Genomic DNA, 25210 nt, shown 5'->3' on the forward strand with positions numbered 1-25210 from the left:
AAAGCGGACAATATCTTCAAGGAGGAAGGCCGGGATGTGACATTTTTAGTGACAATATTTTTGAAATTAATCCTTAGTAAAATCCAAGTGCCTTGGAAAAGCATTTAAGTGCTTCCTTCAAAAAGTACATATCTCGTGTTTCCTTCAAGTAGTACATATCTAGTGCTTATTCCATAAAGCATTTAAAGTGCTTATTCCACAAAGCATTTAAGGTGCTTCTTCCAAAAAGCATTTAAAGTGTTTTTGGAACCCAAAATTAATTTCACAAAAAACAATTCCAAACGAGCTCTTACACTTTTCAGAATGATATGACTATCTTCTTTGTATATACAATTACACACACACGTGTGTGTGTGTGTCTCTATATATATATATATATATATATATATATATATATATATATATATATATGTGCGCACATAAGTCTCAACTCTCAAGAATTCCATAGTAGCAATAGCTAGAGAATTGGATTCTACTTTTGCCGCAATTCCCTCGGTTTTACTCATATATGCATTATCGACATCTATATATATTTATATCCACACTTCAAATTCAACTCTCTCAGTAGTCATTTAACTACAACATATAAGCTCGATTGATCAGTGTTGGCTGCCGCTGCATTTCGGGTTCCTCCTGTTGGTCTCTCTCCCTCTCTCTCTCTCAATTAGTCAGTGTCTATATGTATATATATCTACACATACACATATATTCTTCCTTGTCTCTCTAAAGTCCACTACAATTCTTTGGCTGTTGATCTGTATTGGTTTTGGAACCCTCGTGATTTTATCATCATCAATACCAATTTCGTACTGAATTTGCTTAAGGGTAATATTTCTTGCAAGCACGTAACAAATGAGTCGACGTATAAAAAAAGGGACATGCACCTTTTCTTGAACAAAGAAAATGGAAATGGAAAATAAAAGTTGAAAAGGAAAACACTGAAGCTAATTCACATGCTAGAGAATTACGTGTTAAGAAGCTAATTCACATGTCCTGAATACGTACCTAGTATTTATTTATTATATACGAAGAAATATCTAGGTATAAAGTTTGGTTGAACTGCACACTTGAAAAGCTGAAGGGTGACCTTGCTGTTATATGGCTTGTTGATCCTTCTGTTTCCGCAAATCTCAGAACCATTTCTTTCATCTTTCCTTTGTGTTCTTTCTTTTCTTTGGAGATAAAAGTGATCTTCGAAGTTTCTGAGCATGGAATCATGCTTTTTAGGTGATTATCAGTAAGGCACTTACTTTCCAATATGCAAACATTCGCAGGTAGGTCGTCTACACCACATGAATTTGTCTATCACATTGTTTTGTTTGATTTGTCACTATTTACTTTTGGAAAATGAAAAGATATTGTACTTGTACTTGTGCATTGTGTCGTGGCGTGCACATAATTGCCAATATGTTATAAATGCATGATTGATGTTGCTTAATTAGAATACGGGAGATTGGCAAAAAAGGTGAAGACAAATGTGGGTTAGACACTTTACTGTACTAGTGCTGCTGTTTAATTATAGATACCTAGTGCAATTGATCATAATCAAGTATTATGAGTGTGAGAAACTTAAAGTTAATTATGTACTGTAAATCGTTGAAACTGTGAAAATAGTAACCTTAATAATCAATTACTTTAATCTCTTCAGAAAAATATAACTACTTGGCTAAGTTTCATGAACTTCAAAACAATTCTTCACCGAAATCAACACATATATAAAATGTTGTAATAATCAGAGTGTGTTTGGAGAACCAGTTCTATGTTCGTAAGAGCAAATCGTCAGCAAGTACTGGCACAATTTTTATTTTTTTGGTAAGTTTGTTTTATACATAATATAATATGCAGACTGGGGTTGAAGTTACTGAAATGTTATCATTAATGGTCATTTACTTTGAAAAATTGTTATAGAGTGCAAATTGACGTATAATTCTTAATAATAGCTAGCTAGAGAAGCGGATTGAAATAGCTGAGCTTTTAGCTTCTGAGACAGACAGTTGAAGAAGGAACAAAGATGAATGCATTAGTGGCAACCAACAGAAATTTTAAGTTGGCTGCTCGGCTTTTGGGATTGGACTCCAAGCTTGAGAAAAGTTTACTGATACCATTTAGGGAAATCAAGGTAATTATGCATATAATCTCCCTTCTGTATACCCCTTGGTCTTAATTATTAGTAGATTTCACTCTAAAATTAAAGTGGTTATTTTTCTTACATCCAGGGAAACATCAAGAACATTCATGGATTGTTTTTGTTTAAACCTTAATACATAGTTGACTCAAACTTGTCACCAAATTTCTTATCAAACTAAAAGAAATTTCCCAACTGTTCGTCTATTTTCATTTACGCTTTAGCCATGAATATTTCAGTTTCAATTGCAGCATTTTCAGAAGATATTTCACATGTGTAACTGCATTTTTAATTCTAGGATACAATTTGAGGATATAGAAGATTATTTACAGAGTTTGAGTTTTCTCTTTTCATTGATTTTGGAACTATATATTTCGGTGCAGGTTGAATGTACTATACCAAAAGACGATGGCAGTTTGGCTTCATTCGTTGGCTTCAGGGTTCAACATGACAATGCTAGAGGCCCTATGAAGGGAGGAATCAGATATCACCCAGAGGTATATGCATCCTTTGTTACGTTTCACTTCGACAAATGCAAATGGTTGTCATGTATCAAGACTCGTTGCCATAAAAGTGTCTCTAACTGTTATGGATCCATCTACGGAAAATGTAGGTTGATCCAGATGAGGTGAATGCTTTAGCACAGCTCATGACATGGAAGACCGCGGTAGCCAACATCCCGTATGGTGGTGCCAAAGGGGGTATAGGATGTGATCCAGGGAAGTTGAGTATTTCTGAACTAGAACGACTTACCAGAGTATTCACACAAAAGATACACGATCTTATCGGAATCCACACCGATGTTCCAGCACCAGATATGGGGACAGGTCCACAGGTTGAGCATGGCACATTTTTCATTAATTCTTTACATGAGATTTGATCACTAGCTGAAGCTGCTAATTAATCAAGTTGATCAGCTTGAATGTCTTCTAAACTTTGGACTGAATTTTAGCATTTTTTTCTCTCAATCTTTTTCCCTTTTTTTTTTTTTTTTTGGTTTAAACAGACCATGGCGTGGATACTAGATGAGTACTCAAAGTTTCATGGCTACTCACCTGCAGTAGTGACTGGAAAGCCTATTGTAAGTAAATCATAATAAAAAAGTTACTTCAGTTAAATTGTCCTCCTTTATTCGATTCATGGCAGTCTTGTCTTGCAATAGTTCATACCTGTGCTACAAATTTTGTTTGTTTTTATTGCGTAACATTCTGTAATTTTTTTTTTTTAATCAGGATCTTGGTGGATCACTAGGAAGAGATGCAGCAACGGGAAGAGGAGTACTTTTTGCAACAGAGGCATTACTCAATGAGTATGGAAAGAGCATCTCCGGACAACAGTTTGTTATACAGGTGGACTTTTACCGAACACAAAAAGTTTATATGGTTGAGAGTCTGAGACTTGAGCCTGGATTAGATTTCAATTGATTTAACTTGTTGTCTAAGCTAAACTAAATCGATTTCAGGGTTTTGGGAATGTAGGCTCGTGGGCGGCCCAGCTAATCCATGAGGGTGGTGGCAAAATAGTTGCAGTGAGTGACATCACTGGAGCCCTAAAGAACAGCGAAGGACTTGACATTCCAAGCCTGCTCAAGCATGTCAAAGACAACAGGGGAGTCAAGGGCTTCCATGGTGGGGATCCAATAGAACCCAGCTCAATCTTGGTTGAAGATTGTGACATTCTCATTCCAGCAGCCCTCGGAGGTGTCATCAACAAGTACGTACTACATAATTCTAATTTCTAATAAGCAGTACAAAAACTACATCAAGATTTTCGAAACATAATGAAAATCCTGAAATTAATATGGCTAGCCATGATGATCCAACTGTTGTTTTTGAATGTAGGGAAAACGCAAATGACATAAAAGCTAAATTTATAATCGAAGCGGCTAATCATCCTACTGACCCTGAGGCTGATGAGGTTGGTGCTTCGTTAATTGCTTGACAATTAGATTTAGAAAGGGGACAATTAAAACACCAGTAATGTTTAATTAGTTAAAATGAACATTCTTTCCTCTATTTTGCAGATCCTGTCAAAGAAAGGTGTTGTAATTCTTCCTGATATATATGCAAACTCTGGAGGAGTTACTGTTAGTTACCTTGAGTGGGTGCAGGTATATATCATATACACCACATACATATTGTCAATACATTTTAACTTTACAATACAATAGCCACGTTTATTATTTTAATCTCATGCTACTAAATTGGTGGTGCATAAATTGCAGAACATTCAAGGATTCTTGTGGGATGAAGAGAAGGTGAACAATGAGCTCAGGACTTACATGACCAAAGGCTTCAAAGGTGTGAAGGAGATGTGCAAAACCCATAACTGCGATCTCCGGATGGGAGCCTTCACGCTCGGAGTTAACCGCGTTGCAAGGGCGACTGTCCTCAGAGGGTGGGAAGCCTGAGCCTGAGACACTTTGAATAAAGATGATGGCTCTCTCATGAGACTCCATTTCGTTTTTACTGATTTGGTATTTTGCTACCGTACGTACGATGCATGGAAATAACTTCAGCACAACTAGTTTCGTAGTATTTCTGTGTTGCATGAATATGTTTCCCTTCGAACCTTTATCATGAGATATGTATTTGTTCGACAAATAAATTTCACCTACAAACAAGGTTCTAAAAAACACTAGGTGCTAGTTGGACAGCGGGCTGCCGCCTAGCGCCTAGGCGGTCCGGGCGGATTTGGGTAAATTTTTTGTATATCTTGTAAATAAGTGCATATTGACACTTACAAAAAATTATACTTGTATGAAATACATGGATAAATTAAGATAATAAAAGAATGATAAAATGCAAAAAGAGTATCCAACAAGTCCAAAATTAAAAAACACATTAAGCATATATGTCATATAACCATAGTGAAGAGTATTGTAGGATGACACATGTACAACAAGTTCACAATTTTAAACCACTTAGACTTAGATAGGATTTTTTTTTTTTTTCAATTTCATTAATAAAAAATAAAAATAAAAATAAATAAAAAAAGCCGCCTAGAACCCATCCAATTTTTCCTACCGATTTGCAAGAAAACGCCTCGGCTCACCACCGCCCAAGGCCTAGGCCGTTTTTTAGAACATTGCCTACAAATAAATTGCACATGCATATGCCTTGCATGTAGGCCGGAAATTTATATAAACATGGATTTCAAGATAGCGAGCGTGCCACTACTAGTTTCCACTAATAGACGATATGTGTGATGGAAATTCCGCTATTTAACTTCTAACCAAAAGATTGTGTCATTGATTGAGAGAGACTCAAGTTTAGGTTCTTTCTTTGCTTTGTGACTTTTCTCATGCAGATATTATAAAAATGACAAAATTGTTGGAATATGAATTGAATATAAAGTGGTTATATTCAATTGAAATGCTTGGAGATAAACGAAGAAAACACAGCTTGCACAAAAAGAAATATGTATAAACTGGACTGGAAACTTACAATCAAGTAAATACATGAGCAAATAAAACTATATTGATCAAGTGTGAAATGCCATCGGATTGCTCTAAGATTGAGATTGAGATTGGTATGGGATGAAAGGTTTATGGTCCAAGGGTTGGAAAATCCCTTGACAAAGAAAAGAGTCGATGAATTAAAAGTTAAGAAGGCCTTTTCTTTGTACTTGTGTTCTGATTGTTTGAGAGAATTATTGTCTTGGCTTCTTTATATATATAAGGAACAAAAGTATTTGCTAAGGAACAATTAAGCAGTAGATTTCATTTCCATGAAATGGGTGAATATTAAGGCCCTAATTACGAACAAACGACATTTTCAGGCCTCATTTGAAGATACTTTAAAGAAAGAAATGAATGACAACTTCTTTATTTTGTCCAATTGAAGAAAAATTCTCTCTTTTAAACCATTTTTATGGGAACTAATAGTATATCTTTTATTCATGAGTAACTTTCAACTTGAACAAAATATAGAGGTTTTCATCCATTTTTTCCTTTAAAATATATTCATTGTAGTGAATTGTCATATCCCATTTAGTCCTCCTTATCAAACGAGGCCTTACGGTCAAAGAAGTGAGGGATTGTTAGCAAGAGGCGTAGCCGCGTATGCGGTGGAGGGGAGAGGGATTGGTGTTGTCAGGGAAAACAATGGCAAAGCCTGTAAATAAGAGTACACTTTGTGGTTGTTGTTTACTTGTTTAAGTAATTCACATTAATCATTTAAAATGTTAAAAGCATGACATTATATTATTGGATTGAGATATTGCAGTGACAATGAATTCGTTTAATGCAAGTTACTCCTATGAAGAAGGGTATTTTATAAAAGAAATGAATTTCACACATCTCTTTTTATTTCTAACAATAAATTAAATAAATTAAACGAAAATAACGGACATTATAACAGAAGATTGAGAGACTAAAAAAAATGTGCTTGATTTCCTATATAGAAATTTCTCACAACTTTGGAGAGCACTAACAGCAAATTTCCTTTTGACCAAAAAGTATTCACTTTTTTTTTTCTTCCGTCAAACGCTTTAGTCATGAAAAAAAGAACTCACCAAAATCACAATTATGTTATTGATTTCAACTCTTTTCAGAGTTCTATTTAATGGTGTGGTGAGCCAACCTAATGGTATATTGAATTCAAACCATTCGTCCACTAAAGATTTCAAAATATCTACCTTTTGATAGTGGGCGAGGTATTGGAGGAAATTAAATAAAATGGAAGATGAAAGATCTTTTTATGAAAGCATACTAGAAAATGTGTATGCGCTTCGTTGCGAATATTGAATGTATTAATCACAACAGGCATGCACAAAAAGATGCACTAAAAAGGCGGTAAGAACGGAATCACACCCTCAAATGCACCAATGCAAATAACACACATTAATGCCCCTTCATACACACTGCAGGCCAAGATGCGCAAAAAAAATTTGCATATTCCTTGAAGGAAAATTTCTAGGCCTTTGTTATATTATGTATTAAAGAGAACCAAACTGTATCCCCTTAACACTAAATTTGTTCAAGTCACAATCCCCTTGCAAGGGTTGTAAAACTCAAAAGTTTAGTGTCCAAAACCAAATCAACTTGCACTGTTTTCATGCATGTGCAACATATGCCTTACACTGGAAAAACGTCTAAAATTTTGTAAATCACGTACAGATTTTGTTTTACATTTTTATAATCAAGTAGCAAGTAAAATTACAAACTTTTAGCAACCTGAGAGCAGAAATTAAGATGTAGAGATATCCCCAAACATACAACATACTGTATAGAAGCTAACCGTAAAGGTTTGTGAAGCAAACTACGGCATGAGGTTCCTCTTGAACAAATTGGAGGTACTTTAGCCTCTGTTCCTCCTCCTCGGTCAAAACAATTACAAAAACATAGTAGCTTAACTAAAAAATGCATGATGAAATGGATAGTTTTCATGTAGAGAGAGTACTTATAATTTTTTTATATAATATGAGACAACTATAAAAATATATCTAGCATTATATCTTAGGTACATGTATAAATAATACACAATTTGATGGGTGCCTAAGTAAATCTGTTAGGATTGTCAACTAGCTAAAACATATTGGAAAATAATCAAAAGAAAGCACTTTTAGTTGGTTAACTATTATAAACAATGGAAATTAGTATGAAAGTACCAAACGAAATCCCAACTAAGGCAAAGGGCCTGCTTGACGAAGTTTAATAAACCAACGTAGATGAATTTATCTATTATTATTGTTTGTCGTATATTTGTAGCTTCATCTATCGTCTTTTCTTGACTTTCTCAATTTCTCTCATTACAACCTCATTCATCATTCAATGATTTCAGATTTCAGATATAGACAGAGGACGCCTTATTGACTCTAATCCTCACTAACCAACTAAGCTTAAATGCTACTATTTTGCTCAAATTAAATAAATTGTACCCCTCCCCCATTTTCCACGCAATTCACCACTTAAACAATGCAGCAAAAAAACAAAAGAAGGGATAAAAGATTGTTACCTATGGTTAATTGATTTACAATGAAAGATGTTTTAGCTTTTTGAAAGAAGTTTTACATGAAAAGTATAAAATGGGTGAACAAAGCTCTTGGAGCTCTTTGAACCACTTTATGAACCTAATTGGTACAATTGAAAATGAAGAGTGTAATCAAACTTCACGAGCCTAATTAAAACAAATTAAAGAGCAGATTGAAAATGCATTAAAAGTTGAGAATACGCTGTATAAAGGCATTGAACTTTGCATTTACCTGCATAATTTCAAGTTGCCTAAGAAAATGCCTGGTATATTCTGGCACTCGAGTAATCACCTTTGTACATCGGTGTTCGCTTGCCTAACAAAAAAACGAACAGAAATGAAATAAATTGCAATATATTTGGAATACTGGTGTATAAAACGTAATTTTCAAATTAGATCCTAGCTAATTAAAATGCCAATCCCTTTCAATTAAGCTTGGGAGCCACTGATCATGACATGTTATAAATAGGGAAAAAAAACCAGATGAACAACAAAATGATGTCGTAATCTGCAGAAGATTAATACCTTGATTAACTAAATGAACCGAAAATGAAAACATCTAAAATTCTATTAATTAAGTACAATTACCAGAGGAAGCAGAATAAAATGTCAGAAGTGATACATTAAGATAAGTTTGACAGCATCAAAATCACTGAAAAAACATGCATAAACCCAACATAGATCAAGACAGGAGTTTCCCGCATACATCAAGACATAGATGGATGGATGTAGAGGCTTTTTTGCCAATGACATCAAGACATAGATGGATGTAGAGGCTTTTTTGCCAATGACCAAACCAAAACCAGCGGCAAACAAACAGTGCAAGCCACGTAAACAAACAAAGTACACAGATGCAGCGACAAAGTGAGGAGAAACAAATACGGACAAAGAAAATAACTTTGTTAAAACAAAAAACAGACATATAACTACATAAACAGGCACGCTAGCATATATTTTAAAACAACCAAAATCAAGTCATAGACATGCTTGATTTCCTCGTCCAGCAATCAAAATCAAACCACATCTATAAACCATGAAATACTAAATATGAATATAAAAAGTGATCGTCACCTAAAACTATATAAATTAATCGGCAAGGAGCTGCAAAAGCAACCGCAGACAAATGCAACCAAATAACAACGAAAGGCATTACCTTACAATATGTGCATCATGCATTCAGACACACTAAGTTATCATTCATTACATTCAAAATTTTCTTTACTTTCATTCTTGTTGTATTTCTATCGATGTCTAAACCTATACTAATTCTTGATAATTTGTACATATTTTCACTGTAATTAGAATAAGTACTAATTCTTGATAATTTGTACGTATTTGTATCGATGTGGCTTGGTGTCCCTGTTAACACAATATAATCGGCTGAGTTATTTCAGCTCTGATCATTTGGGAAACAATCATCACCCCCATCTTTTCTCTTTAGGAAACAAAATCCCATTTTTGATGCCTAAATCACAAATTAACACGATACCATATCCAAAGCAAAGCAAATTAAACCAAAGCACCCACATTTTTTATGCCTAAATGTCACCAAATGTACTCTCAATATTGAACCAAGACCTATTGTTAGTTTGAGTACTATTGGTTTTGCAAGAGAGGAGAAGGTGCATTATTTAGAAGTCTGCTTTGGCTTTTCTTTTACTGCTTCTACAGGTTAGTTTGTTATTGCGTTTATTGAATTGTGATTTCAATACTCGTTGTTATTGCATTTATTGAATTGTGATTTCAATAATCGTATAAATTTGTGATTCATGAGCTTAATCTCTTAACTTATGTTTTGATAAGTTTAGTCTTACAGTGCTGTTTGGACCCAAATATACACCATCAGCCCGTGCAATCAAGACCGTTGAGTGAGCATAGCTCCCAACTGTCAGATAGAAAAGTGAAGATAATTTTGTTATTGTTAAAGGAAAATATTATGGTTTTTATCATAATAATTATTTTTTAATATGAATTATCTGCATCTTCCTAAACCAGATAAATAGGATGCGAATTATATCCCAAGCAAGTAGTACAGTTCGAATTGATTTGGGATGTCTGAAGACACTTGGAAGCTAAAAATGAATTTCAAATTCATTTTGATCAGGATAGGCATGGCTTTTGGTGGTGATGTGATAAGTCTAAGATTTGATGGTCTTGGATAATGATGAGATAAGAAGCCTAGGTAGGCTAGGCCCTGTTTGCATGGTGATGGAAGTTATAAGATGAGTTTAAAGGCCTTTGATGGAGTTTTTGATGAGATAAGAAGCCTAGGTGGGCTAGGTTTCTGATATGATATGATAAAGCCTAGGCTTTATTTGTTTGAAAGTCACAAAATATGAAGGATATGTCTTGGCATTTGACACAGATCAATTTTAGTTCCGCGAGTTAGGGTTGGACTCTACAAAATTATATGGCCGTATCAAGCAGAAGATATGAATGCTATAAATACAAGGTGCGTTGCAACAAATGAGCCCCATCAATTCAACACACAAACTGCCATGCGCAAACTCTCGCTCTACGCGAAACCTCTCAACAACCTTGAGATTTTTATTTTCTTTTTCCGCCGACATACATTCAGTTTGGATAAACAGCACTATGAAGGCAACCGGCGACACCTTCAGTTTGGATAAATAACATTGAAGTCGTAGAATCAGCCAATTAAGGATCACCTTCAATTTAGATAAACAACATTGCTTCTCGACCGACTGATTACCTATCCAAGTCGGTCGAGAAGGATTTTCGAATACTTATTGGCAGAGGTCATCTCATTAGCCTTCTCGGCGAAGTGAGGTGTTACATATTACTAGGCTCGGCACATTGAATGCCGAGTTATTTTATGATTGGGTATTTATAAGTAAGTTTTAGAGCTCGGCATTCTAACGACCAAACCATATTCACCATCAAGACATACATCTCTTTTGAGTACTTGTGTCCGTATAGTTTGGTACCGATTCGGCGTGCTTATACTCTTACGAATATAATCACCGTGATTGAACTCGGTGCCGACGACCCGTGAACTTCGCAAGACTAGCAGCCTTGTCTTCAAGCTCTAGAACCCGAAAGTCGAGATGTATTCCTTCCTCGGCCACAATCACAAGATCAAGAAGTCAGCAACGCGCTCAACGCAACATCAACGCATTTTACTCCCCGGCCGAGCATGGCCAACGAGTTGGCATGCCTCGCACACAACCGAATGACGTAGTTAGCTTATTGATTACTCGGCCTGCATGACACGTAGGTTTAATAGTTTTTAGGGTCAACATTTTGGCACCCCCAGTGGGATCTAGTGCTAAAACTACAAAGTTCGCATGATATATCAAGATCTCAATCAAGGTGAGATTTGGCGCCTATTAAAGGAAAATGTCGAGAAGCAACAAAAACTCCTTGACCGGATCCTTGAAGCACATGAAGAAAGGCAAAAATCTTTCTCTCAAATGATAAAGGTAAAGATTCATCACAGCTTACAAGATCAATGGTTAAATGAAGATAGAGCTCAATTTTATGAGTGGCTCGATAAGAAAACGCCTTTTTGTCTTGGGTTCAAATCAATTCCATTTGAAGAATGGTTGGATCAAAAGACCGGGGGTGCAATTTTTTGCTTCAACCACAATCAAAATCTGGCGTCAGAAAATTGTCGAGACTGTCGAAGAAGAACCTGGGCCACCTATTTTTTCAGTTGAGACTGAAAGTGTGGTAGGCCTAGAAGAAAAAGTTCAAGTCTCTGAGCCAAAAATCTACTTAGAAAATGATTCATCAGAATTCTCCAATGGCGAATATGGTCGAGACATGGTCTTAGACGCCGAAGTTACGCCAATTAATATGATTATTGGTGATAAAGCCGATATGGAGAAATCTTGTTCAGCCATGTTATTTGAGTTAAAAGTTGAAGTTAACAAAGTAACTATGCATGGGGGGTTTAATACTCGTCCAACACATTCGGCGGCTGATAATGAAAAATATTTCGTCAAGTCAAAAGTATTTGGAGATGATTTTTTATTCGGCCTAGAGCGAAATCAAATTGAGAATTTTGATGTAAAAAGATCTCGGCTTGGAATAAAGCATCGTTGGCCTCCTCCTAATTATAATTCAGCCACTTTTATTTTCGTCTATAAAAAAATAAAATAAAATAAAATTATTTTCTTAACCATTCGGCTTTTCAGGCCTATACGTAAGAAAATAAAGGGGCAAGATGTGGTATAATCGACAGTTAAGTTTTTTAGTCTCGTCGAGAAAGATTATTTGTCGATATGCTGTGTGCAACAAGAAGGGCCACCTGTGTTGTAGTAGGTCTCCGCGTGGCCTAGCCAATTCACCTTGTGGGATGGGCATTTGGTGGTTAATATCCGCAGGTATTTGGTTTGCCCAATTATTAGTCAGACAAGATTATTGGTCAGAGGGAGAAAAGAAAAGCATAAGATAATCAGGTTATAGGCCACCCATTTGTGGTAGGCCATACGTGCATAATCTTGGCCAATCAGTGAGGGTTGTTATTCAAAGGATTTTATTGTGTGGCTTCGGTTCAAGTCGCATTGCTTTTAGTGGAATTGTCAACATTTTTAGTTCAGACTGGTAACTTTAATTTGGTTCAGAAGGAAATCGCCACAGTTCAATGGATATCAAGGACTTGATCTCTAGTATATGTGTATGTGTGTGTGTGTGTGTGTGTGTGTGTGTGTGTGTGTGTGTGTGTGTGTATAGCCAACTGTTTGCCGAACTCGGCAAGCATGAGCTGGTGTACGGCACAAGTTACCATAAGGTCATTCGGCATGCAGTAAATATATATGCTTACATGAAAAAGTGTTTGTGTAATGAGTGTTGTCATGATTGTTGCGTTGCTGACTTTGATTAATGACAGGCCGAGCTGCCAAGAGTGGTTTGTCTCAGCCCTCAATCTCAATGGAGACACTTGTTTTGGTTTTCCCAGAATTTCTTCAAGTTTTTGGACTTAAAAAGCATCAAATAAATAAAGATGTTATTCGGTGAGTGTAGCAAAGACTATTTGGTGAAGCTGGGAGTCAGAAAAGAATAAAATGTGATAGAAATATGCATCGCTGACAACATCATTCCAAGTTGGACAGAATAGGCCAATAGGCCAAGATTTTATTTTGTTTTTTATGACCTTGGTTACACACACACACACACACACAATAATGATGAGGAGTGGATGGCTGAATGACAGGCCAAACTTGGCCGAGCTGTCCACATGTGATTGTTTCAGAAAAGTGATTGCAACATTCATGATGGGTGACAAGCCGAGCTACCAAGAATCAGGTTCTTCTCGGCCCCATTTGCAATTTGATCGTATGAGTTGGATGTTCGAAGTAATTAGAAGGTTTTTCTGGCAAAGTCGCCGAGCCTTGTATAGAATTGTGGCAGTCGAGGAAGACCACAGCGTTAGCAAAACAGATATGTTATTGCCAAGGAACAAATTTTCTTTTTTAGTGATACGACGGGATTTTGTTGGCTGCAAACAATTAATTTCCTTAACCATTCAGCTTACGAGCCGAAAATCAAGGAAACTGGGGGGCAATGTTTGGACCCAAATTTACACCATCGGCCCGTGCAATCAAGGCCGTTGAGTGAGCATAGCTCCCAATTGTCGAATAGAAAAGTGAAGATAATTTTGTTATTGTTAAAGGATAGTATTATGGTTTTTATCATAATAATTATTTTTTAATATGTATTATCTGCATCTTCTTAAACCAGATAAATAGGATGCGAATTATATGCCAAGCAAGCAGTACAGTTCGAATTGATTTGGGATGTCTGACAGCACTTGGAAGCTAAAAATGAATTTGAAATTCATTTTGATCAGGATAGGCATGGTTTTTGGTGGTGATGTGATAAGTCTAAGATTTGATGGTCTTGGATAATGATGAGATAAGAAGCCTAGGAAGGCTAGGCCCTGTTTGCATGGTGATGAAAGTTATCAGATGAGTTTAAAGGCTTCTGATGGAGTTTTTGATGAGATAAGAAGCCTATGTGGGCTAGGTTTCTGATGTGATGTGATAAAGCCTAGGCTTTATTTGTTTGAAAGTCACGAAATCTGAAGGATATGTCTAGGCATTTGACACATATCAATTTTAGTTCCGCGAGTTAGAGTTGCAGTTGCAATTTACAAAATTATCTGGTCATATTAAGTAGAAGATATGAATGCTATAAATACAAGGTGCGTTGCAACAAATGAGCCCTCCAATTCAACACACAAACTACTTTGCGCAAACTCTCGCTCTACACGAAACCTTTCAACAACCTTGAGATTTTTGTTTTCTTTTTCCACCGACACACCTTCAGTTTGGATAAACAATACTGTGAAGGCAACTGGCGACACCTTCAGTTTGGATAAACAGCACTAAAGCCGTAAAATCAGCCGATTAAGGAACACCTTCAATTTGGATAAATAGCACTACTTCTCGACCGACTGATTACCTATCCAAGTCTCGGTCGAGAAGGATTTTCGAATCCTTATTGGCAAAGGTCATCTCATTAGCCTTCTCGGCGAAGTGAGGTGTTACAGATTATTGGGCTCAGCACATTGAATGTCGAGTTGTTTTATGATTTGGTATTCACAAGTAAGTTTTAGAGTTCAGCATTCTGACGGCTGAACCACATTCACCATCAAGACATACGTCTATTTTAAGTACTTGTGTCCGTATAATTGGTGTCGGTCTTACGAATATAATCACCGTGACTGAACCCAGCACCGACGACCCGTGAACTTTACAAGAATAGCAGCCTTATCTTTAGGCTCTAAAACCCGAAGGCCGAGACGTGTTCCTTCCTCGGCCACAATTGCAAGATCAAGAAGTCAGCAGCGCGCCCAACGCGACATCAACACATTTTACTCCCCGACAGAGCTCGGCCGATGAGTTGGCACACCTTGCATACAATCAAATGAGCTTACATGAAAAAGTGTTTATGTAATGTGTTCTGTCATGATTGCTGTGTTGCTGACTTTGATTGATGACACGCCAAGTTACCAATAGTGGTTTGTCTCAGCCCCCAATCTCAACGGAGACACTTGTTTTGGTTTTCCCAGAATTTCTTCAAGTTTTTGGACTTAAAAAGCATCAACTAAATAAGGATGTTATTTGGTGAGTTTAGCAGAGACTATTTGGTGAAGCTGGGAGTCAAAAAAGAATAAAATGTGATAGAAATATGCATGGCTGACAACATCATTCCAAGTTAGACAGAATAGGCTAATAGGCCAAGATTTGATTTTGTTTTTTAAGGCCTTCGTGTTATATATATATATATATGTGTGTGTGTGTGTGTGTGTGTGTGTGTGTGTGTGTGTGTGTGTATAATAATGGTGAGGATGGATGGCTGAATGATAGGCTAAACTTGGCCGAGTTGTCCACATATGATTGTTTCAGAAAAGTAATTGCAACATTCATGATGGGTGACAAGTCGAGCTACCAAGAATCAGGTTCTTCTCAGCCCGATTTTTCTTGGCCCTATTTGCAATTCGACCGTATGAGTTGGATGGTCGAAGTAATTAGAAGGTTTTTCTAGCGAAGTCGCCGAGCCTTGTATAGAATTGTGGCAATCGAGGAAGACCTCAGTGTTAGCAAAACAGACATGTTATTGCCAAGGAACAAAGTTTCATTTTCAGCGATACAACGAGATTTTGTTGGCTACGAACAATTAATTTCCTTAACCATTCGGCTTACGAGCCGAAAATCAAGGAAACTGGAGGGCAATGTTTGGACCCAAATATACACCATCGGCCCGTGCAATCAAGGTTGTTGAGTGAGCATAGCTCCCAACTATCGGATAGAAAAGTGAAGATAATTTTGTTATTATTAAAGGACAATATTATGGTTTTTATCATAATAATTATTTTTTAATATGTATTATCTGCATCTTTTTAAACCAGATAAATAGGATGTGAATTTTATCCCAAGCAAGCAGTATAGTTCGAATTGATTTGGGATGTTTGACAGCACTTGGAAGCTAAAAATGAATTTGAAATTCGTTTTGATCAGGATAGGCATGGCTTTTGGTGGTGATGTGATAAGTCTAAGATTTGATGGTCTTGGATAATGATGAGATAAGAAGCCTAGGTACGCTAGGCCCTATTTGCATGGTGATGAAAGTTATCAGATGAGTTTAAAGGCTTCTGATGGAGTTTTTGATGAGATAAGAAGCCTAGGTGGGCTAGGTTTTTGATGTGATGTGATAAAGCCTATGCTTTATTTTGTTTGAAAGTCACGAAATCTGAAAGATATGCCTTGACATTTGACACAGATTAATTTTAGTTCCGCGAGTTAGAGTTGCAGTTAGACTCTACAAAATTGTCTGGCCGTATCAAGTAGAAGATATTAATGCTATAAATACAAGGTGCATTGCAACAAATGAACCCCCCAATTCAACACACAAACTACCCTGCGCAAACTCTCGCTCTACACGAAACCTCTCAACAACCTTGAGATTTTTATTTTCTTTTTCCGCCGACACACCTTCAGTTTGGATAAACAACAGTGTGAAGGAAATCAGCGACACCTTCAGTTTGGATAAACAGCACTGGAGCCGTAGAATCAGCCGATTAAGGAGCACCTTCAGTTTGGATAAACAGCACTGCTTCTCGGCCGATTGATTACCTATCCAAGTCTCGGTCGAGAAGGATTTTCGAATCCTTATTGGCAGAGATCATCTTATTAGCCTTCTCGGCGAAGTGAGGTGTTACAGATTACTGGGCTCGGCACATTGAACGCCGAGTTGTTTTATGATTGGGTATTCACGACTAAGTTTTAGAGTTCGGCATTCTGACGGCCGAACCACATTCACCATCAAGACATACATCTTTTTTGGGTACTTGTGTCCGTATAGTTTGGTGTCGGTTCGGCGTGCTTATACTCTTACGAATATAACCACCGTGACTGAATCCGACGCCGACGACCCGTGAACTTTACAAGACTAGCAGCCTTGTCTTCAGGCTCTAGAACCCGAAGGCCGAGATGTGTTCCTTCCTCGGCCGCAATCGCAAGATCAAGAAGTCAGCAGCGCGCCCAACGTGACATCAACACATTTTACTCCCCAGCTGAGCTCGGCCGACGAGTTGGAACGTCCGCACACAACCGAAGGACGTAGTTAGCTTATTGATTACTCAACCTGCGTGCAACGTAGGCTTGATAGTTTTTAGGGTCAACAAGTGCCTTCTTAGTCTTCTTCTTCCGGGTCTTCCTACACCTATTTTTGTGCACTGCTTGTTGTTATGTGAACTCCTGGTAATGTAGGTGTTGGGATTACTGGGATTATTGTTGCTTCTTCGGTTGACCTTCTTGTGCAATAGGTGCAGAGACTAGTGCTTCTCCCATAGAGAATTAAAGAAAGCTTGATTTGTATTGAGTGTATTTGCTAAAGATTTACGTGTTACTTTTATAGCCAAATAGGATAAGTAAATAATTATAAAAAAAATGTACAATGATACAGACAAGGAAGTATGGGATTGAATTTGATTGAGCACCAGTGGTTCTTTTAACTCTCTATATGGTATCATAACTTCTTGAACGGTTTAGAATCAGAGGGCACAATGTCTTCGAGGCTGTGAATTTCAAGAACATCTTGAAATTTAGACCGCCAACTAAGGTAATTGTTGCGACCCATAGGAGTGGTGATCATATTGGAGATATTGAAGGATGCGGGAAGGGTTGAGGTGGCCATGACAAGGGAAAAGCGGGAAAGAAAACGCAGAAGTAAGGTACAGAATTGAAAGGTGAGCGCTAGCTCTTCTGGAAGGATGATACCATCTAGAGAATTAAAGAAAGCTTGATTTGTATTGATTTATATTGAGTGTAACGCTTTGTTATATGTACAGATTTACATATAATTGTAATGGTAACAAGAATTGTCGGCTGTTGGTTCTGTCATTTCTTCTCAAAATGAATTGTCAGGTTGAAAGCAGACACATAAATCGTAGCAGTACGTGCTTACCAACACCGAATTGGTACCTTATCAACAAAAATTCTTGGCTCTTCATCCTCATAAGCTACATCCTCAATTTTATGGATCATTTGAGATTATTGCCAAAGTGGGACGTGTAGCTTACAAGTTGAAGCTACAGAGCCATTCAATTGCCGGTTGGTTGGCAATTAGTTAGAGTCGATCTTCTGGTGTTTAAGCAGAGCTTGCTCAAAAGTCAAAAGCCAATTCTTGTTCTTGTCTCTGATAAATCTCAGCAAGTTAGGGTTAGGGTAGATTTGGTCTATCACGATTGTAGTAATGTCGCTACCGATTTTTTTTAGCATGTCGCTGAGGCAAAAGCAATTAAAGGGACGAAATGAATGAGATATATAAGAATTGTCTTGTAGCGAAAATATCCCAACCAACAGCACGGCAGGGATAAGCCACTTTATCCTCTGGTGGGAAAAACACAGAAGAAGAAGGTGATGAGTAGCATGGCGGCTTTCAGTCCATTTTTGTCACCCAACAGTTTCACTCCTCTCTCTGGTACTGCTAAACACACAGACTACCATTCATCTTCTTCTTGTTTGAGTAGGTTGCTGCAGCAGCACTTGTACAAAACTACTACCACTAGTACTAGTAACAACAGCAAGAAGAGAGAATTCCCAGTTGCATCAGTGGCCGCTTCAAGTTCAATTTCATTCCCCTACCAACCACCTGTCAACGTGGACTACTTGGAGCAAGAGTTCAGCGGCCATGGAGTAGTATTCAAGGCCATTGGCGACAGCTGTGTGGCTAAGATGGAACTGGACAATGGAAGTAAAGCCATCATGATGCTCCCAAGTGGCCTTATCACCTCCTACAAGGCTTCCATGTGGCATGGCGGCACTGTCGAGCTGCTGCAGTCTTCAGTCTCCGAATCGGAGGAGAATGGTGCCGGCGGTGCCGCTGCCGCCATAGCCATTCAAGGAGGGGTGTCTTTAGCCTTTGACTGTTCGCGTGAGGTGGGTCAGCAAGTTCCTTGGTCGCCGACGAACTGGGCTCTTCATCAAATTACAGGAAATCCTCAGGATCACATTCAGGTTCCTTTTTCTGAATTATTTTTCTTTTAACAGTACTAGCTAGTAGCAAAATTAATCACATTGTAGCGGATAAGGTCGTCGTACTACTTAAAGTAATGTTCTCTTATCAAAGTTGTGTTGCCGGACACATGCTTAAATTGAACCAAGATAAAATCTAGTCTAGAGACTCTAGACCACATATTCAGACAATAATCGAACTTGGTCAATTGCGCAAATTCACAGTTTGCAACATAAACATCTTATATTACGGAAGATTCTAGCAAAAGAAAATTTATAATGTATATTTAGAACAAAATGCATTGGATCACCATATACCATTTGCTTGAAACTAAGTAATTGAGAATGAGACAATCTGCCTATAGAGGAGTTGCTAGTAGTTAATTCTAATTTCCTGATCAATCAAGTATTTGATTTCAGGTAGAACTGATTAGCACAGATTCAGAGGACATGGTTGAAATCAAATACATTATCACTCTCAAACAAGATGTCTTAATCTCAGAGATTGTAGTCTCTAACTCTACATCTTCGTCTCTCCAACTAACCGGCTCTATTTTAAGTCATCTGACAGTAAGCTCACCGGATGCAACTTATGCTATTGGTTTGGAAAGATCAGATTTCTTTACCAGGTTGCCAATTTTGTCAAGTTTTGGTATCATTCCTCCCGACTTTGGCATGAAAAATGAAGCTCAGATCAGCAAACTATGGCAGCAAATGGCTGGCTGGGGCCCAAATAATCAAAATGATGGCAAACAAGCAGATACAAATCAGAGAGGAAATAACGAAGAAGAAATGGTGGGTGAAGAAGATGACAACTATAAGCATTTAAGAGAGCAAATGAGCCGAATATACACCAGTGCCCCTACCGACTTCACAATCATTGACAGGGTACTTTCCTCCTATATTTCACTTACAGATTCAGGTTTTGGTAGCAAATTCAGATATTTGTGAATTGTGATGGAACAGGGTAGAAGAAACTCAGTGGTAGTAGGAAGAGATGGGTTTGATGAACTATACATGTTCAGTCCTGGCTCGAGCCATGAAGACTATGGCAAGTATGCTTATATATGTGTTGGCCAATCTGCCGTGCTAAAACCAATAATTGTGCGTCCTAATGAATCGTGGAGGGGCGGACAGCGCTTATACAACCCCAATCTCTAATTGTGCGTCCTAAAACCAATAATTGTGTGTCCTAATGAATAATGGAGGGGCGGACAGCGCTTATACAACCCCAATCTCTAATTTCTCAACACATGACTCAGCTCTTATCGTCTAAGCTTCGGTGTACCAAGCATACAAAAGAATGACTTTTATGATATGAGATTGTGTACAAAAATGATAAAAGTAGCTCTTGAGTATGTTGTTTGAACTTTGAAACTCCAATTCATCTCCGCATGTGAAAGATTACAACTTTCAAACATGAAAGACATTGCTTGCCACAAAGATACATGCTCGTTTTAAAAAACCACAATTTCAAAAGCAAGGATAAACATTTCCTCAAGAACACAAATTGTTCGATTCTCTTCAGTACATCAACCAATCACAACTGGTTGTGATGGTTAAATTCTAGTGCTACAGAACATACAGAGAGATGCTACTGTCTACTACCATTGTTCACTTTATCAAAAGAAATTGATCCATCAGAATGAGAAGACTAACATGGGAGCGAGTACATTAAGTTGGAACTAGATAATAACCTTCATGCCCTTCGCCGTGGTCATTAATCCAAAGTAGTGGCATAGCTACTGCAAGTAGTGTGAAAGAAAGACCACAAAACAACTTAACAGCAGCCTTTCGATAGGGATTTTTTATGCCAGCCTTTTGAGCTTGTGTTTGGTTTTCTGGAACCACCTCATGAGATATTTCATTTTCTGGAACCACCTCATGAGGCACCTGAACATCAGCATCCCCTGGAATGCCATCTGTTGATGATACTGATTCAGGACCACCTTCGAACTGCTCACTGCCACCATAGAAGCTACCATGTTCCCTGTCATCATAGTTTGCACCATGTGAATAACCATCTTGATCATATCTGACATTTGGGCTCCAATCACATTCGGTCATGGATAAACTTCTAAATCTTCTAGCTAGTTTTTCGGAGAACTTTGAGTTGGCATTATTTGGTTCCTGAAGAGAGTGAACAAGTCTTCTTGGAGTATTGAAGATGATGCTGTCCACATTGATTGGAGTGCGAGATCTCTGAAGCACAGGAGAGGCAATATTAGTCAACTTCAATACCATAATATGCAATACCAATACCATCCCAAGATTAACAACATCAAAGAAAATCATAAGATTGGCAGATTTTAATAAAAGTTCAGTAGACAGCAAAAGTAAGAAATCAGAGCAGGAAGCAGGAGATTATAAGAGATTCACTGGACAAACAACTTAAGCTGTTTGGAAGTAACCAACCAATTTCATTATGGAATCAGAGCAGGATATTATGAGTTTGAATCCCTACAATTCCTCCTCTCAACATAAGTTGAATTCCACATGTAGGGCTCTAATGGTGAGGAGGGAACCACATGTGAGGAGTGTTAGAACATAAAACAAGTGTATGTTCATGTCCTTGGCTTAAGTTTTTGGGATATTGATAATGCAACAAACTTTATCGACTATTACATATCATGCCATTCCAAGATTGACACTCTTTTATGGAATGCTAAGCTTTTCAGCAGAGACAATTTCCCGAAGAGTTAGACATGGTGAGTACTTTGGGCAATCAGTACTACAATTACAGTCCAGCAAGCAATTTATTCACTTTGTTGCTGCATTACTTTCAGTTAAAGTTTTGACCCATGCTCCCAAATTTAGTTGGATAACTACTTTTACCACCGTCACAATCAAATCAGCAATTGCAACTTCAAAATAAAAAGAAGAAAAAACAACAGAATTCTACCATATATACAACAGTACATGTGAAACTTACCCGAGGACTAGTTGTGGTGCTTCTTGATACTCCATTTCTAGGATTTCTTTGCTGGAACCCTGTAAATTCCTCATTGCAATCTCCATCGCATTTCATGAATTCATTACTCCCAGAGTTACCTGGAAATCCATTCGCAAAGGCACTACCCTGAGCAATCTCCGAGAATAAACCATCCTTGAGAGACACATCGACTCCTCCATTCTCATGACTCCAGAGCTTCCGGTTTACACTCCTACAATCATAAATTGAGTTTCGGGTAGCCTGACTACTCATTGTTACGGGTGACTCAACAAAGTCATATTCAACAAAGGAATCCAGAGTCTGTGATTCAGGTGACACTGATGCAGGAGACTGATCACCGGCACTTGATAAGTTTCGCCTCCTGCTATGGTCTCTCCTACTAAAATTTGACCCACAGGCTGAACCAGGAGCCTTTTCAAGTTTTGAACCTTTATCTGCAGCTATTCTCCTTGCAGTTTGCAGAGCTTCAAAGGCAGCCCCTGAGACATAAGCCATCTGATCAGATTGACACTTCTCCATTTCTTCAATTATCAACTCAATCTCAGAGATAATGCTCCAAGGATCCAGACACTTCATCAAGAAATTCACCATTTGAATAGCTGACAACCGTTTCTGAGAATTCCCCTCCACTACACCAGTATTCAATATCCGGATTCCAGCTTGTATCAACAACCTAGCATATGGTTCAACAATTAATGCATTACGCTTTGCAAGAGCCATAACCAGACCCATGTGTGCATTTGTCTGAGTGGACTTCTCCTCCAAAGCTCCAGAAACATTCTGACAGACCCTATTGACCATCTCATCAGAAGCAAAACGCCAATTATCTGAGTCAACAAGAGCCCTTAAGCAAAGGGCAGCTCCAGAAGTCAAGCTCTCTTGAGAACCCAAGAGGGAATCTGAGAGAGGGGTGCAGAGTGAATGAATAATGTGCCTCTTCTTGTCTTCAGGGGTGGTTGGGTCAATCCCATATCGAGCAATAGCTGGGACGACCTTTGAGCATGCCTGTTGAAGAGGGAAAGACCCCGCACTCGAAGCCAAGGTCTTGATTATGGTGGCCATGATGCTGTTTATTAGAGGGACTATTTTGACACCATGAACACGAGCAAGAACTTCGTAGAGCGAAATAGTGCATTCTCCCGACAAAGAACCAGTTTCTTTAGTCTGAGAAACTTGAGCAAGAAACATGGGGATTGCCTTGGAGTCCAAATCTTTCACATAGGATTTGAGTGCTTTCATTGCTGATCTACGACTATCAGCATCTTTATCAAGATTTTCCAACTCACGCCGCAGTATTGGGCTTAAACTTCTACCCATTGTTGGCCTGCATCCAATTCAAGAAAAGAGTTCATTGAAATGATTAATGCCTAACAAAATGGTTTCATGAGATGGGTTTTTCAAGCTTTGCAAGAGAAACGCAGAATCGAACGCACAACCATGAAAGTCCAAGAGTTTGGAAATGTTTGGAACTTTCCCAAATCACAAGAATTGGAAAAATATGAGGTTTTGAGCATTTGGACGGCAATAATAACCACAAATGTCAAAACTTTCCTGCATCTCTTAGTCGTAAATGTCAAAAATTCCAAAATTGAGGACAAAAGTTGGTTTCTTTCCTCACATTTTGCATAGAAATCAAACAGATAAATACTCGTTCGCTGCAGAAAACGATAAAAGGTAATATATTTTGTAGATAAAATTGATAGGGCAAAGCAGCACAAGAACTCAACATAGCAAATGGGTTTCTCAGATTTAACATTAACAAACATAAAAGATCAAAAAAAAAGAAGTGAAATTTAAGAAGAAAGTAGTGCTAGTGCCTTTAACATCAAGAACTGAGAAATACCTTCAAAGCTGCTCTCTCCTGATGCTTGGGTTTTGATTCTGAGCTGAAACGGAGGTTTCTGAGAGAGAGAGAGAGAGAGAGAGAGAGGTTTGGAACTTGAGAATCTGTAATTTGAGGGGTTGAATAAGAATTCGTGTAATACACAAGCGTATTATAGGGAGGGCTGTATGTATTGATGAGCTTTCCCTTTCTGGCAGTACACATTTTAGAGAGAGAGGCCAGAATTTCAAATCTTCCTTGTAAATTCCACCGCTCTCCCTTCTCCACTGGATCACACAATGAAACTTTCCTTTTAGACGAAAATGCCCCTCGTCGTAATAGACTTTTTACAAAGGCCTTCAGGTTGCCTTGGGAATTGGATTGCCCCTTTTCTATACAATAAACCCTTTGAATTTGATAATGAGTGGTGGTCAAATATCCACCCTTGGTTTTGAATCTACTTAACTTTTGAACTTTTTTTTTTTGTTGTTATTTATTATTAGGAATGGATATTCGACTTCAAAAATAAAGTAAGAAAATAAATATTTAAAAAAGTATTTTTAATAAAGAGATGAAAATTTAAAGCGTAACATTTATAAAATATGCATGCATAAGATATTTTTGTTTTTTTTCTATTAATTAATATGAATCATATAAATTCATGATTCTGTGTCATTTGACATCAAAAAAATGAAAATATGACTCAAATAAGGTAAAGGAGTCAAAATAATATCATTCATTTGTTCTCTTCTCCTGTCCTTTTTCTTTGGTCGAATTGTTCTTTTGTCTTCTAGGCAGACACGTAGATATGTTCAAATTACATGTTACAAGGATGTAATTAATAAATAAGATCTAGAGTTTCAGCATTCGAGGACCGAGATAGATGGAAGAAATCATGGAGGATGGGGATTGTCTGCCCTCCACTTATCATCCCCTTCCCGTCCCCTCCTATTTGAACGGTCGTGGTTAAACTACGTTAATATTTTATATTCATATTGCTTTCTGTCTTATTATCTCTATAAAAAAAATTAATATAAAATGTTGATGTGACTTAACCGTGACCGCTCAAATGGAAAAAGATGAAAAAGAGATGGTAAGTAGAGGGCAGACAATCCCCATCCAATCATGGAAGTCCCAAGGCTGATTTGGTCATTCGCATTCAACTTTATCCGGAAATCATGGCGGGAAACTCCTGTATTTTTTAGATCATACCAAATGGGTCATTTCCCGCTCTGCTTTCCCTCTCAATATTGGAATGACTCTAATACCCCGTCGTCCGAAAATGAATTAAATCACGTGCCAAATTGCTAACGATACAAAGATATGTGTAAATTTTTATCCCCGTAGCATTGT

The 25210-nt window shown here is 37.7% G+C and overlaps 3 protein-coding genes across 8 annotated transcripts; 2 read left to right on the top strand and 1 right to left on the bottom strand.

Annotated features, from left to right (window-relative positions):
- The first annotated feature begins 435 nt into the window (after positions 1 to 435).
- On the top strand, positions 436 to 4732 carry LOC137713589 (glutamate dehydrogenase 1). 6 transcript variants are annotated; one of them, XM_068452906.2, is made up of 10 exons: positions 436 to 635; positions 1941 to 2119; positions 2509 to 2622; positions 2739 to 2960; positions 3132 to 3206; positions 3358 to 3474; positions 3588 to 3838; positions 3967 to 4042; positions 4149 to 4235; positions 4350 to 4732. In XM_068452906.2, the coding sequence occupies exons 2-10, from the start codon at positions 2012 to 2014 to the stop codon at positions 4533 to 4535; spliced, it is 1236 nt and encodes a 411-aa protein (XP_068309007.1). In that variant the 5' UTR covers positions 436 to 635; positions 1941 to 2011; the 3' UTR covers positions 4536 to 4732. The 6 variants fall into 6 exon arrangements, with proteins under 6 accessions (XP_068309007.1, XP_088540918.1, XP_088540917.1 ...); XM_088684792.1 differs by having other exon boundaries at positions 1945 to 2119; XM_088684791.1 differs by having other exon boundaries at positions 438 to 639; positions 1945 to 2119.
- Positions 4733 to 17536: 12804 nt separating this feature from the next.
- On the top strand, positions 17537 to 20525 carry NDF5 (NDH-dependent cyclic electron flow 5). Its single transcript, XM_068452199.2, has 3 exons — positions 17537 to 19085; positions 19503 to 19970; positions 20049 to 20525. The coding sequence occupies exons 1-3, from the start codon at positions 18489 to 18491 to the stop codon at positions 20241 to 20243; spliced, it is 1260 nt and encodes a 419-aa protein (XP_068308300.2). The 5' UTR covers positions 17537 to 18488; the 3' UTR covers positions 20244 to 20525.
- Positions 20443 to 24218, bottom strand: LOC137712979 (ARM repeat superfamily protein). Its single transcript, XM_068452198.2, has 3 exons — positions 23879 to 24218; positions 22015 to 23359; positions 20443 to 21284 (listed from the first exon to the last, which is right to left on the bottom strand). The coding sequence occupies exons 2-3, from the start codon at positions 23350 to 23352 to the stop codon at positions 20757 to 20759; spliced, it is 1866 nt and encodes a 621-aa protein (XP_068308299.2). The 5' UTR covers positions 23353 to 23359; positions 23879 to 24218; the 3' UTR covers positions 20443 to 20756.
- Positions 24219 to 25210: the final 992 nt, after the last annotated feature.

Source organism: Pyrus communis, chromosome 14 (genome assembly GCF_041283825.1).
Source record: "Pyrus communis isolate YQ-2024b chromosome 14, ASM4128382v1, whole genome shotgun sequence".
NCBI classification, from domain to species: domain Eukaryota; kingdom Viridiplantae; phylum Streptophyta; class Magnoliopsida; order Rosales; family Rosaceae; genus Pyrus; species Pyrus communis.